Source organism: Equus caballus, chromosome 22, assembly GCF_041296265.1.
Source record: "Equus caballus isolate H_3958 breed thoroughbred chromosome 22, TB-T2T, whole genome shotgun sequence".
Lineage (NCBI taxonomy): Eukaryota > Metazoa > Chordata > Mammalia > Perissodactyla > Equidae > Equus > Equus caballus.
Window position 1 is genome coordinate 20,352,644 of NC_091705.1, and position 14,634 is coordinate 20,367,277.

The window sequence follows — 14,634 nt, forward strand, 5'->3', positions numbered from 1 at the left end:
GATCTCATCAGGAGTTGGCTACCTGTGAGAAACCCCTGTGAGTGAGAAACCCCTGCAAAGACTTATCCCTTCAGACCATAGTCTGACAGTCGTGAGTCCAGAGCAGAAAACAGAAGTGTTATCACTTCAAGTGGGTTAAGATCTAAGAGACCAGGGCACTGGTACTGGGCCACCCAGTGAGTCACTTCACTTATCTCTTGTGTGCTCTGAAAATAATGAGAGTTACTGCTCCCAGAGCCAGGCTGAGGGACAGCTGTGATCCAAGACAGTCTCTCTGCACTTGTTTACTCAGCTCTTGTTTACTGAGCCCCTGCCCTGCACCAGGCCCCATGGTGAGTGCTTCTACAGCACTGCTTTATGAATTTCTGTCTTCTTTTCCATTTTGTTTTGAGGCTTCAGAGTCTAGAGGGAGAGGAAGTAGAGGAGATGACCTCCCTAGTCCACCTCTTTCCCCATCTTTCCAGTGAGTACTTGGAATGTACCAACTCTCAGATCTGTGCTCTTTTCTGGAAGCTTTGGAAGGATTTTGAAGTCTGTCCGGGAGGCCTTTGAGTGGTACTGGACTTACTTTTGAGAAGCTTCATGTTAGAGGTACACAGGTGGAAGATGAGTCCAGGACCTAGAAGAGTGCAGATATGGAGCAGTTTCTACCTCCTGACACCTGTTGACCCCTCTTTTCTCTGTAACCAGTAGATAGAGTCATCTATTGGCTGGAATTAATGAGATTGTAGTATTAGGAGAATGTTGAAGGTCTTGGCTAGGCCCTGGGGGAGTTGGTGGAAGGAGTTGGAAGACAGCAGTGGAAGGGCTGCTGGGAAACACTGTGGGCTTGTTGACGTTGAGGAAGCAGAGAAGGCACATTTTCAGCTTGTGGGCTTTGGAGAGAGCAAAAGTGCAGGAAAAATGGGTGAGAGAACCAAAGGAGCACCATGTGGTACAGTGCCTTGGCATCTGACAAACCTGTGTTCTATACCTGGCTCCACTGCCAAGTGGTTCTATGAAATTTTGGAGAAATCTCTAAACTTGAGTTTCCCCATCAGTCCTATAAGAAGAGTAATATTACCTTTTATAATTGTTGTGAAGGTAGACAACTGTAATGTATATGACATGCTTGATGCTTAGTAAATACTGACTAAAATCTATTCCTGTGCCTTTCTCTGACAAAACAGAGATTAAAAGTATGTCCTGTCCCAGGGGATCTGCCCTGGATGTGGATGAGAAGGTTAGAAATTTCTGAGGAGTAGGGGAAAATGGGGGGACTGAAGGCTTCGAAGGTTCAGAGACATCAGAAGATGAGGTTTTGGGAGTGAGATAACTAAAAGGACGATGGGATGTTATAGTCAGAGAGTAGATTCTGGAGCTGAAGATTTCAGAGGTTAAGACGTTCCGGGTGCTGCTTTACTTCTGTGGAGTTGGGATTGAGGAGCAGTGAGGCCAAAACGTAGCATGGGCCACCCGCCTGGTCTCTCAGAAGGAATGAAAGTATTGGCTTTGCAAGAGATGACTGTGAGCACATTCAGAAGCTGTTTGAAATGTTGTGACATGATTAGGAGGGCAGTAGATGTGAGCAGTGAAGAAAAGGAAGGGCTTATGTCCCTAAGGGAATGAAAGTATTGGTCTCTTCCAGACCATAGAAGAGAATGGTGTGGGAAGAGCAGTGAGGAACCTTGGCGTTGGTACAGGATGAGGCTGGGGCATGAGTAGCCACTACTCAGGAGGGCCACAGGGAAAGGCTGTGTGCAAGGGAGGCCAGGTTTCACTTGTTAGAGGTTGGGAGGCTTACAGGACTTGAACCTGGATGCCTTGATCTGAGCTGACTGGTCGCTGGCTGCTGCTTTCCCCAGATGGTGAGGTTGGCATTAGTTCCTTCTGACTGATCATCTAGTTCTACCATTGATATTCAGGCTCCAAACCTTCCTCTTGTACCTAAAAACTGCCTCCACCTGCCCTACCCCCCATTAACACGCACACACAAGCACACACACTTGCTAGGCCTTTCTCTGTCTCCTAAAACCCCACCTCCTCAGGAAGCTTCAAAACTTGAAGTCTCAAAAATTCCTCACCTTAACCTTTGTCGTTACAATCTTCAGAACTTTGGGACCTTTCTAGAGCTACAACTCAAGGACTCAGTCCTCCTTCTTTGTCTTCTGTCCTCTGCCTTAACAGTAAGATATTAACGACAGTATTCTGAAGCCTGTGCCTTGAGCTCCTGGAAGTACTTTCTCTCTTCTCTGTATGTGAAAACAGGGAAAGAAAGGCTGTTACAGAAAGGATTCAGGTTGGCCCAGCTCCAGAGGGCAACTTCACCCAGGGGTCTTATGGGTTCTCTGGGTATGTCCTTTGAGTCTCCAAAGCCAGCGCAGGCCCAGGCTTAACCCTAGTCATCTTTTCTGTGGTTTGCCCCCTAGGGCCCATACTGAGCTATTCTGTATGACCGTGGCCACCCAGGAAACAGCAGCTCTCCTTAGGCCTGAATCCTCATCCTGAGGAAACCACATTCAGTGTCTACATCCCACTCTTCTGCTCTTGTGAACCACAGAACATCAGGCCTCCAGTGTCTGTAGAACCCACTTATTGCCTAACACAAATGTTCTTTTGCTGGTGCAGGAACCCTTAGGCTCCCTTCACCAGTCCTTTAGCTGAGACCCTAGTGCTGCTCCTTGGACCTTAAGTGAGGGATGTTGTCTCTTTAGAGTTGGGCCAACTTCTGCCAAAATAGGAGAAAGGAGCATCTGTAAACTCAGTAAGGGAGCAGACATACCCAAAATCTTTTTTAGTGTGTTTCCCTGGAAGACATCCATGAGTGAATGTAAGTTTTGCTTCTCCCCATAGCTGATAACTTATTCATTTGTTTTTTCTAATTCTTATGCAAAGCTTGTGTCTAATGCATCATTTTTCTCTGGGCTCTAGGAGGGTTCGTTGGCTTCCCCACAGCACAGCGCTCAGCATAAAAATCATATAACTTAACCACTGCAGGTAGTGGTCTCTGGTTACCATTCTGGTATACCCTGGTACCTGCAAGAAGGGCATTGGGATCTGGCCCCCAGAATCCAACCTTCCAGCTCTGACCAGCTGTCTTTTCCTTCCAGGGAAACTGCATTTCTTCTCTAGTGGGCTTCTGTTTTCTCACCGTCATCATGGAAGTATCATCATTTCCAAGGAACACATCAATTCCATTTCATTCTATGATGGGGTAGGTGTTTTACCCAGTCCATGGCTTTGGTGTTCAGAAAAATACTCACACTTCTGAGGGGAAAATCAAATAACTACCTGTACTTGCTGCACCACCACTGGGCAGGATGTGGGGAACCAGCACTGCCCTTGAGGCAGGAAGGCAGGGAGGTCATGGAGAGGCCTGTTCGCTCTCAGGACTCTTGTGAGCCTCATCACCCTCACTGTTCTGTAAAGGGCTTAACTAAAAAGGGCTTCTGGATCAGGAGGGCCAGCAGCTACCCATGCCCAATTAACTCATCCCAAAGAGGACCAGAAAGTAGGCTGAAGAAGGCATCAAATGGCCACTGACAGGTGACCTCCCACCCAAGGATGCAAAGGCTCACCCACTTAAGAACTGGAACGAAGCTGCTTCCTGTGACATTGATGGAGTTCCATTTACCTGTTAGCATGGAAAAGAATTATAAGTGAGCCACAGAGGGAGAGAAATGGCTAACTTTCCCCATGAGGGTTTAGCCTTACCCACTCAGACTTAACCTCCAACTCTGTGAAAGTTCCACCGCCAGAACCTTTAACTTTACCAGTCTGTGTCAACCCTTCCCCTTCCCTGGGAGGAAGAGGGTAGCTCTGAATTTCCACTGGCCTGTACCTCCTGGCTAGGGCACAGCTCGTCTCTCAGTGTGACACCAGAACAGGGGGCAGGCCCTCTACTCTGCCTAGTCTCAGCCTCAAAACCAGCCTGTTTGGTAGCCAGGACAGAGAATAGGTGTGAGGTGCTTTAGTCAGATGGCTCAGAAAACAAATTCTGTAAGCAATTCAGAAAGAATTCTTTCTTCTACCTAGAACCTGTTGCCTTAAAGGCTGTCCAAACATTCAGGCAAAGCAACAAGACAGAAGAGATGGCCCTATTAGGTGACAACTTTGATATTAGGTAGAAGAGTCTTCCAACGTCAGGGGAAAAAAGATGAATCATTCAAGTGCTGGGAGGATCTTAGCTAATTTCTGGGGAAAATTAATACTTATATCAAAAATCAAAATAAACTTCTGATAAATTGACTATATTTAAATTTTACAAGTAGAAAGAACAGTATAAAAATGAGTATTGAGTGACATTAGCATCATGGCAGAGTGAGCTCTTCGCTTAGTCTCTCCCTGCTAAGATAGAACAAAAGACATTCATAAACCAACAGAGAACATTCACACAACACAATAGACATCTGACAGAGCCACACAGCTGTACACCTGAAGGTGGGGATGCTGGATGCCCCTCAGGAGGCAGTGGAAGGAGGTAAAGGGATCTCCTCTCCCTCCCGAGCAGCAGCAATCTAGGGTGCAGGACCTCACACAAGGGCCAGCATGCGACCCTGAGAGGAGTAAGAGGAGAAGGCAGCCCTTGCAGGAATGCTTGTACTCTTGGCGTTGCCTTCCAGCCTGTGGGAATGCTCCACACCAAGGTGGCTGAGCAGTCACGCGGGTGTCTACACCAAGCTGAGCAGCCCAGAAGGGCAGACAGTGAGTGCAGAGTGCAGATTGTGCACACGAAAGAAAGTCTGCCCCCTCCACCTGGCACACCAGCCCAGAGAGTTGGCCAGAGCAGGAGATCCCCACCAGAGCACCTGTGCTTACATGTGTAAAGCAGCAGCAGCCAACACACAAATGCCGACAGGATGTTTCAGCATAGCTTCCAACAGACAGGCAGATCTGCCAGAGGTTGTAGAAGACTCAGAAAACATAGCTCCTGCCTGCACCCAGTGGTGGCAGGTGGAATCTGCAACCAGATACGACCAGTATGCGACAACAAAAGTCCACCCCATCAGATAGCACGAAAAAGTATATTAATACTCCAGACCAAAAGGAAAAGGAGAAGTATCCAGAGATCAATCCTAAAGTCACGGAAGTTTACAATCTTAATGAAAGAGAATTCAAAATAGCTATCATAAAGAAACTCAACGAATTAACAAGAAAACTCAGACCGTTTAATGATCTCAGGAATAAAATTAATGAACAGAAGGAATTCTTCGCAAAAGAGATTGAAACTATTAAAAAAAAATCAGAAATGTTGGAGGTGAAAAACACAATGAGATAAAAGTTTGCAGTCTTTAAATAATGGAGCTGATATTATGGAGGACATAATCAGTAATTTAGAGGACAGAAATATAAAAATGCTGCAGATGGAGGAGGAGAGAGAACTAAGACTAAAAAGAAATGAAGAAATTCTCCGAGAAATATCTGACTCAATTAGGAAATGTAACGTAAGGATTATAGATATTCCGGAGGGAGAAGGGAGGGAGAAAGGAGCAGAGAGCTTGTTCAAAGAAATAATAGATGAGAACTTCCCAAACCTGAAGAAGGAGCTGGAATTACATGTAAATGAAGCTAATACAACTCCTAATTACATCAATGTAAAAAGACCTCCTCCAAAGCATATCTTAGTAAAACTGGCAAAAGTCAATAACAAAGGAAAAATATTAAGGGCAGCAAGACAAGAGAAAATAACCTACAAAGGAACCCCTATCAGGCTTTCAGCAGAGTTCTCTGCAGAAACCTTACAGGCTAGGAGAGAGTTGGAATGATATATTGAAAATTCTGAAAGACAGAAACTTTCAGTTGAGAATACACTGTCCAGTGAAACTATCCTTCAGATATGATGGAGAAATAAAGCCTTTCCAAAAAAACAAAAGCTGAGGGAGTTCATCACCACAAGACTTCCCCGCCCCCAAGAAATGAACAAAAAGGCCCTCATACCTGAAAAAGAAAAGGCAGGGGGGAGGTTTACCAAGCCTTGAGCTAGGAGATAAATAGACAAAATCAGAAAATTGCAGCTCTCTATCAGAACAGATTAGCAAACACTTAATTATAACATTAAAGATAAAGGGAAAGAAAGCATCAAAAATAACTATAATCAGTTCATTTTAATCCCAAACTCACAACACAAAACGGAATAAGTTGTGACAACAATAATGTAGTTGGGGATGAGGAAAGGGATGGAGCCTGCTTAAACTAAGGAGATAAGAGGCTATCAGAAAATGGACTGTCTCATCTATGAGATCTTTTATACAAACCTCACAGTAACCACTAAACAAAAAGTCAGAACAGAGACAAATGATAAATAAAGGGAAAACTGAGAAAACCGTGATAGAAAATCATCAAACTGAACTGACCGTTTGGAATTACATGAGAAGAGAAACAAGGGAAATACAGAACAACCAGAAAACAAGTGATAAAATGGCAGTATTAAGTCCTCGTTTATCAGTAGTCACTCTAAATGTAAATGGCTTGAATTCTTCAATCAAAAGACACAGGGTGGGGCTAGCCTGGTGGCATATCAGTTAAGTTCATGCACTCTGCTTTGGTAGCCCAGGGTTCACCAGTTCAAATCCCAGGCACAGACCTATCACTGCTTATCAAGCCATGCTGTGGCGGGTGTCCCACATATAAAATAGAGGAAGATGGGCACAGATGTTAACTCAGGGAAAATCTTCCTCAGCAAAAAGAGGATTGGCAGCTGTTGTTAACTCAGGGCTGATCTTCCTCAGGAAAAAAAAAAAGACAGTTACTGGATGGCTTAAAAAACAAGACCCAACAATATGCTGCCTCCAGGAAACAAATCTCAACTCTAAAGAGAAAAGCATGTTCAGAGTGAAGGGATGGAAGATGCTACTCCAAGCCAATGGCAAAAAAAGAAAGCAGGTGTTGCCATATGTGTATCTAAGTTGGCTTCAAGATAAAAAAGGCAATGAGAGACAAAGAGGGGCAGTGTATAATGATCAAAGGGACACTCCACCAAGAGGACCTAACACTTATCAATATATGTGCACCTAATACAGGAGCACCAAAGTACATAAAGCAACTGTTAATAGACCTAAAAGGAGAAATTAACAGCAACGCAATAATAGTAGGGGACCTCATCACCCCACTTACATCAATGGATAGATCATCCAGACAGAAAATCAAGAAAGAAAGAGTGGAATTAAACAAAACTAGATCAGGTGGACATAATAAATATACATATGTAAGACTACATCCAGAGTCAGCAGATTGCATGTTCTTCTCAAGTGCACATGGGACATTCTCAAAGATAGACCGTATGTTGGGAAACATGGCAAGCCTCAAAAATTTTATGAAGATTGAAATCATACCAAGCATCTTTTCCAGCCATAATGCTATATAACTACAAATCAACTGAGAAAAAAGCTGGGAAAGTGACAAATATGTGGAGATTAAACAACATTCTACTGAACAACCAATGGATCAATGAAAAAATAAAAGGAGAAATCAAAAAATATCTAGAGACAAATGAAAATGAAAATACCCCATATCAACTCATGGAATGCAGCAAAAGCAGTCCTAAGAGGGAAATTGATAGCAATACAGGCCCACCTTAACAAACAAGAAAAATCTCAAATAAGTAATCTTAAATGACACCTCATAGAACTAGAAAAAGAAGAACAAACAAACCCCAAAGTCAGCAGACGGAGGGAAATAATAAGTTAGAGCAGAAATACTTGAAATTGAAACCAAAAAAACAGTAGGAAATATCAATGAAACTAAGAGCTGGTTCTTTGAGAGGATAAGCGAAATTGACAAACCCTTAGCCAGACTCACTAAGAAAAAAGGTGAGAAGTCTCATAAATAAAATTAGAAACGAAAGAGGAGAAATTAGAAGAGACAGCACAGAAGTACAAAGGATTATTAAGAGAGTATTATGAAAAACTATATGCCAACAAATTGGACAATCTAGAAGAAATGGATAAATTCTTAGACTCACACAGCCTCCCAAAACTGAATCAAGAAGAAGTAGAGAATCTGACTAGACAAATCATGCATGAGGAGATTGAAACAGTAATCAGTAACCTCCCAAAAAATAAAAGTCCAGGAGCAGATGGCTTCTCTGGAGAATTCTACCAAACATTCAAAGAACTTTTTTATTTTTTGAGGAAGATTAGCCCTGAGCTAACTGCTGCCAATCCTCTTCTTTTTGCTGAGGGAGACTGGCCCTGAGCTAACATCCATGCCCATCTTCCTCTACTTTATACATGGGACGCCTACCACAATGTGGTGTGCCAAGCGGTGCCATGTTCGCACCTGGGATCCAAACCAGCGAACCCAGGCCGCCGAAGCGGAACCTGCACACTTAACCGCTGCACCACTGGGCCAGCCCCTCAAAGAAGTTGTTGTTTTTTTTTTTTGGAGGAAGATTAGCCCTGAGCTAACTACTGCCAGTCCTCCTCTTTTTGCTGAGGAAGCCTGGCCCTGAGCTAACATCTGTGCCCATCTTCCTCTACTTTATATGTGGATGCCTACCACAGCATGGCGTGCCAAGCGGTGCCATGTCTGCACCCAGGATCCGAACCAGTGAACCCCAAGCCGCTGAGAACCAGAACATGAGAACTTAGCCACTGTGCCACCAGACCAGCCCCGCTCAAAGAAGTTTTAATACCCATCCTTCTCAAACTATTCCAAAAAAATGAAGAAGATGGAACACTTCCTAACTCATTCTATGAGGCCAACACCACCCTGATCCCAAAGCCAGACAAGGACAACACAAAGAAGAACAATCACAAGGCAGTATTACTGATGAGCATCAATGCACAAATCCTCAAACATATATTAGCAAACTGATTATAGCAATACATTAACAGGATCATACACCATGATCAAGTGGGATTTATACTAGGGACATAGGGATGGTTCAACATCTGCAAATCAATCAGTGTGATAGACTACATAACAAAATGAGGAATAAAAAGCACATGATCATTTCAATAGATGCAGAGAAAGCATTTGACAAGATCCAATGTCCATTTATGATTAAAAAAACCTCTCAGTAAAATGGGTATAGAGGGAAAGTACCTCCGCATAATAAAGACCATATATGGCAAACCCACAGCCAACATCATACTCAACAGGGAAAAGCTGTAAGCCATCCCTCTGAGACCAGGAAAAAGACGAGGGTGCCCACTCTCACTATTCCTTTTTTTTTTTTTTAAGATTTTATTTTTCCTTTTTCTCCCTAAGCCCGCTAGTGTATTTTTAGTTGTGTATTTTTACTGTGTATTTTTAGTTGTGGGTCCTTGTAGTTGTGGCATGTGGGATGCCACCTCAGCATGGCTTGACAAGCGGTGCTGTGTCTGCGCCCAGGATACGAACTGGTGAAAGCCTGGGCCACTGGACCAGAGCACACGAACTTAACCACTCGGCCACGGGGCCGGCCCCTGACTCTCACTATTCTTATTCAACATAGTACTGGAGGCTTTGGCCAGAGAAATTAGGCAAGAAAAAGAAGTAAAAGGAATCCAGATTGGAAAGGAAGAAGTGAAACTCTTGCTGTGTGCAGACGACATGATTGTATAGAAAACCTTAAAGAATCCATTGGAAAACTATTAGAAATAATCAACAACTCCAGCAAAGTTGCAGAGTTACAAAGTCAACTTTCAAAAATCAGTTGTATTTCTATACACCAATAATGAACTAACAGAAAGAGAACTCAAGAATACAATCTCATTAACAGTTGCAATATATACATAGATATAGGTATAGGTATAGATATCTAGGAATAAATTTAACCATCAAGATGAAAGACCTATACAATAAAAACAGTAAGACATTATTGAAAGAAATCGATGATGACATAAAGAAATGGAATGATATTCCATGCACATGGATTAGAAGAATAAACATACTTAAAATGTCCGTACTACCTAAAGCAATCTACAGATTCAGCACAGTCCCAATCAGAATCCCAATGACAATCTTCATGGAAATAGAACAAAGAATCCTAAAATTCATATGGGGCAACAAAAGATCCCGAATAGCTGAAGCAGTCCTGAGAAAAAAGGACAAAGCTGGAAGCATCACAATCCCTGAGTTCAAAATGTACTACAAAGCCATAGTAATCAAAACAGCTTGGTATTAGTACAAAAACATACACACAGATCAGTGGAACAGAATTGAAAGCCCAGAAATAAAACCACACATCTATGGACAGCTAATCTTCAAGGATAAGGAGCCAAGAACATACAATGGAGAAGGGAGAGTCTCTTCAATAAATGGTGTTGGGATAACTGGCCAGTGACATGCAAAAGAATGAAAGTAGACCATTAACTTTTGTCATACACTAAAGTTAACTCAAAATGGGTTAAAGACTCGAAGGTAAAACCTGAAACCATAAAACTTCTAGAAGAAAACAGAGGCAGTACACTGTTTGACATCAGTCTTAGAAGGATCTTTTCAAATACCATGTCTGTTTGGGCAAGGGAAACAAAAGAAAAAATAAATGGGACTTCATCAGACTAAAGAGCTTGTGGAAGGCAAAGGAAACCATGAACAAAACGAAAAGACAACCCACCAACTGGGAGAAAATATTTGTAAATCATATGTCTGACAAGGGGTTAAACTCCATAATATATGAAGAACTCACACAACTCAACAACAAAAAAATAACCCTATCAAAAAATGGGCAGGACATGTGAACAATTTTCCAAAGAAGATATACAGATGACCAACAGGCACATGAAAAGACGTTCAGCATCACTAATCGTTAGGGAAATGCAAATCAAAACTACAATGAGATATCACCTTATACTCGTTAGAATTGCTATAACTACCAAGGGAGAAAACAACAAATGTTGGAGAGGATGTGGAGAAAAGGGAACCCTCATACACCACTGGTGGGAATGGAAACTGGTACAGCCACTATGGAAAGCAATATGGAGATTTCTCAAAAAATTAAAAATAGAAATGCCATATGACCCAGCCATCCCACTAGGGGTATTTATCCAAAGAACTTGAAATCAACAATTCAAAGAGACTTATGCACCCCTGTGTTCATTGCAGCGTTATTCACAATAGACAAGATGTGGAAGCAATCCAAGTGTCCATCGACTGATGAATGGGTAAAGAAGATGTGGTGTATATATATACAAAGGAATACTACTTACCCATAAAAAAGACAAAATCATCCCATTTGCAACAACATGAATAAGCTTTGAGGGTATTATGTTAAGTGAAATAAGCCAGACAGAGAAAGATAAACACCACACAATTTCACTCATATGTGGAAGATAAACAAACACATGGACGAAGAGAACAGATTAGTCGTCATCAGAGGGGAAGGGCGTTGGGGGTGGGCATAAGAGGTAAAGGGACACATGTGTATGGTGACTGACAAATAATAATGTACAACTAGGGGCCAGCTCCATGGCCAAGTGGCTACATGTGCGCACTCTGCTTCAGCAGCCCAGGGTTTCACCAGTTTGAATCCTGGGCACGGACATGGCACCACTCATCAAGCCATACTGAGGTGGCATCCCACATGCCACAACTAGAAGGACCCACAACTAAAAATACACAACTGGGGGGCTTAGGGAGAAAAAGGAAAAATAAAATCTTTAAAATAATAATAATAATGTACAACTGAAACTTTACAATGTTATAAACTATTATGACCTCAGTAAAATAATAATTTAGAAAATGAATATTAAACCTCTAGGAACAAGAAGACTTTCTAAGCTTAGAAATGATACAAAAAATTCTAAAAGAAAATTTTGTGAAATTTGACCACTTAATGATTTTAAAAAATTTTCCTGATAATTTAACTTATTGAAGTATACTTTAAACACAGTTAACTCTATCCATTTAAAGTTTTGACAGACACATACACTCAGAAAACTACCATCACAATCAAGATATGGAAAACTTTCTTCACTCCCAAAAAAGTTTTCTAGTGTTCTTTTGTAGTTCATCTTCCCTTCCACTTCTGATTTCAGGCAACCACTGATTAGCTTTCTGTCAAGGTGTATTAGTTTGCATTTTCTAAAATATTGTATAAATGGGCATCATACATTCTGTACCCTTTTGAGTCACATCTTTCACTCAGCATGATGATTTTTAGATTTATCTATGTTGTGTGTATCAATAGTTTTATTGCTTTATTGCTGAGTTGTATTCCATTGTATGGATAAAACAAAATTTATTGGAGTAGTTAATAATTTAAAAGTTTACAAGGTATTTCAAAAAGAGAATTAAAAAGCAAAAAAAAAAAAAAATAAACTGAGAAAAACAGTTTTGGTGGTTAAAACAAATGAGTTAATATTTCTTCACGGTAAAGAGCTCCATCTTTATTAACTTGAAAGCACCACATCCCAGGTCAGGGGTGTTCAGACGACATGAGGTTGGTTAACACATACATGGAAGTATATCAGAAACAGCCTCAGGCTACCATGTATAACAATAAATTAGCAAAGAGTAAATGAAAGGTACAGTTGTTGCAAGAGGAGAGATGGAATAAGTAATATGAATGTCCAGCCATAGGGGTGGCCTTAGAGGGGAGTGGGATGCAGTCTTTGAAACTGTTTACAGATAGTTTGTAAGAACGTTAGTGATGCTAATGGCAAATTAAGTTTTAAAAGTAAGATGTAGAACTATAAAAATAAATATGATTTCCCATTGCGTAAAATAGGCAAGTCAATCAATGAATAGGAAAAAGATTAAAGCAAAAGTACTAAAACATTAGCTGTAGTTGGATTTAGATGATGAGACTTTGGATTAACTTTTTAACCTTTCTTCTTTATTCTGGTTTTATATTTCTTTTGAATTTTTAATTAATGTATTATTGTTATAATGAAAAAGTCAATGTTAAAAAAAACTTTTCCCCCAAGATCAGAATCAAGACTAGGATGCTCATTTTTGCCACTTCTATTTAATATAGTGTTGGAAATTCTAGCCAGAGCAATTAGGCAAGAAAAAGAAATAAAAGGCATCTAATTGGAAAGGAAGAAGTAAAATTACCTCCGTTCACAGATGACATGATCTTATATGTAGAAAGCCCTAAATATTCCACCAAAAAGTAGATTTAATAAACAAAGAATTAATATACAAATTCACCAAAGTTGCAGGATACAAAATCAACACACAAAAGTCAGTTGCATTTCTATACCCTAGCAATCAACAATCTGACAAAGATATTAGGAAAACAGTTCCATTTACAGTAGCATCAAAAAGAGTAAGATACTTAGGAATAAATTTAACGAAGGAGGTGAAAAACTTATACACTGAAAACCACAAAACATTGTTGAAAGTAATTAAAGAAGACCTAAATAAATGGTAAGACATCCCATGTTCATGGATTGGAAGGCTTAATATTGTTAAGACAACTATACTGCCCAAGGCAATCTACAGGTTCAATGCAATTCCCATCAAAATCCCAATGGCATTTTTTGTAGAAATAGAAAAACCCATCCTGAAATTCATATGGAATCTCAGAGAACCCCAAAATAGCCAAAATAATCTTGAAAAATAACAAAGTTGGAGGACTCACACTTTAATTTTAAAACTTACTACAAAGCCACAGTACTCAGACAACAGTGTGGTACTGGCATAAGATCAGACATATAGACCAATGGAATAGAATAGAGAGCCCAGAAATAAACCCTCACATATATATGGTCAAATGATTTTCAACAAGGGTGCCAACACCATTCAGTGAGGAAAGGGTAGTCTTTAACAAATGCTGCGGGAAAAACTGGATATCCCCCACATGCAAACAAATGAAGTTAGAGCCTAACCTCATGCCATATATAAAAAATTAACTCAAAATGGAACATAGGCCTAAATGTAAGAGCCAAAACTAGGGGGAGTTTGGAAGATGATGAGGTAGGAGGATCCTGAGCTTGCCTCCTTCCACAGACACAACAAACCTACAACTATGTGGGGAACAGTTTCCTCTGAGAGAGATCTGGAAACTGAATAAAAAGAACCTCTACAACAAGGAACAACAAAGACAGGTGGAAGAGGCAGAGATCCAGCCCCACTGAGGAGAAAACCACACCCCAGCCGTGGCACTTCCCACCTGGGACCAATCTCAAAGGTACAGAGATCTTCCCAGAGGAGCAGGGGATTTGAGCTCCACAGTAGGCACCCCAGCCCTTAGATCCAGCAAAAGAGATATGAGATCCCATAATACCTGGCTTTGCTGGGTTTGAAAACCACTGGAGAATACACCCAGGAAAACTATAGAACTTCAGGGAAAGAAAATCCTGGTCTTCAAAGCCCCATGCACAGAGTCACTTGGCTTGGAAACCAGCACAAAAACACCAGAGAGAAAAGTGCTTAGTCCATTGGTAAAAGAGACTCAGTAAGCTCAGAGCACATCCTGGAAAGGCAGAAAGTGGCTGGGCCCACCCTCTAGGGACTGAGACATTGAGGGCAGCCATTATTGGGACCTAGTTCTGTTGTCCTGACACCCATCTGGCAGGCACAATTGAAATCCTTCCTCTAGTCTATTAGCACAGGGGTCTGCCCCACTCACTAGAGAACCTGAGGCAATTAAGCATAGCCAGGCAGCAGGCAGCCTGCCCCAGGAACTGGCCCTGCCCACCAGTGAGCCCCAGTGCACTTGTGGGCTCGCAGAAGACTTGTGCTGCTGTCCATCTCAAACAGCCACCCAGGGGATCTGCCCTGCCT

The 14,634-nt window shown here is 41.5% G+C and overlaps 1 protein-coding gene across 6 annotated transcripts in view; it reads left to right on the forward strand.

Annotated features, from left to right (window-relative positions):
- Positions 1-14,634, forward strand: part of DNAAF9 (dynein axonemal assembly factor 9) — a 163,090-nt gene that overhangs the window by 93,082 nt on the left and 55,374 nt on the right. For all 6 annotated transcript variants that reach the window (XM_070247774.1, XM_070247772.1, XM_070247773.1 and 3 more), the window contains one exon: positions 3,090-3,193. In XM_070247774.1, coding sequence (XP_070103875.1) covers positions 3,090-3,193 — 104 coding nt within the window. The remainder of the gene's footprint in view (positions 1-3,089; positions 3,194-14,634) is intronic.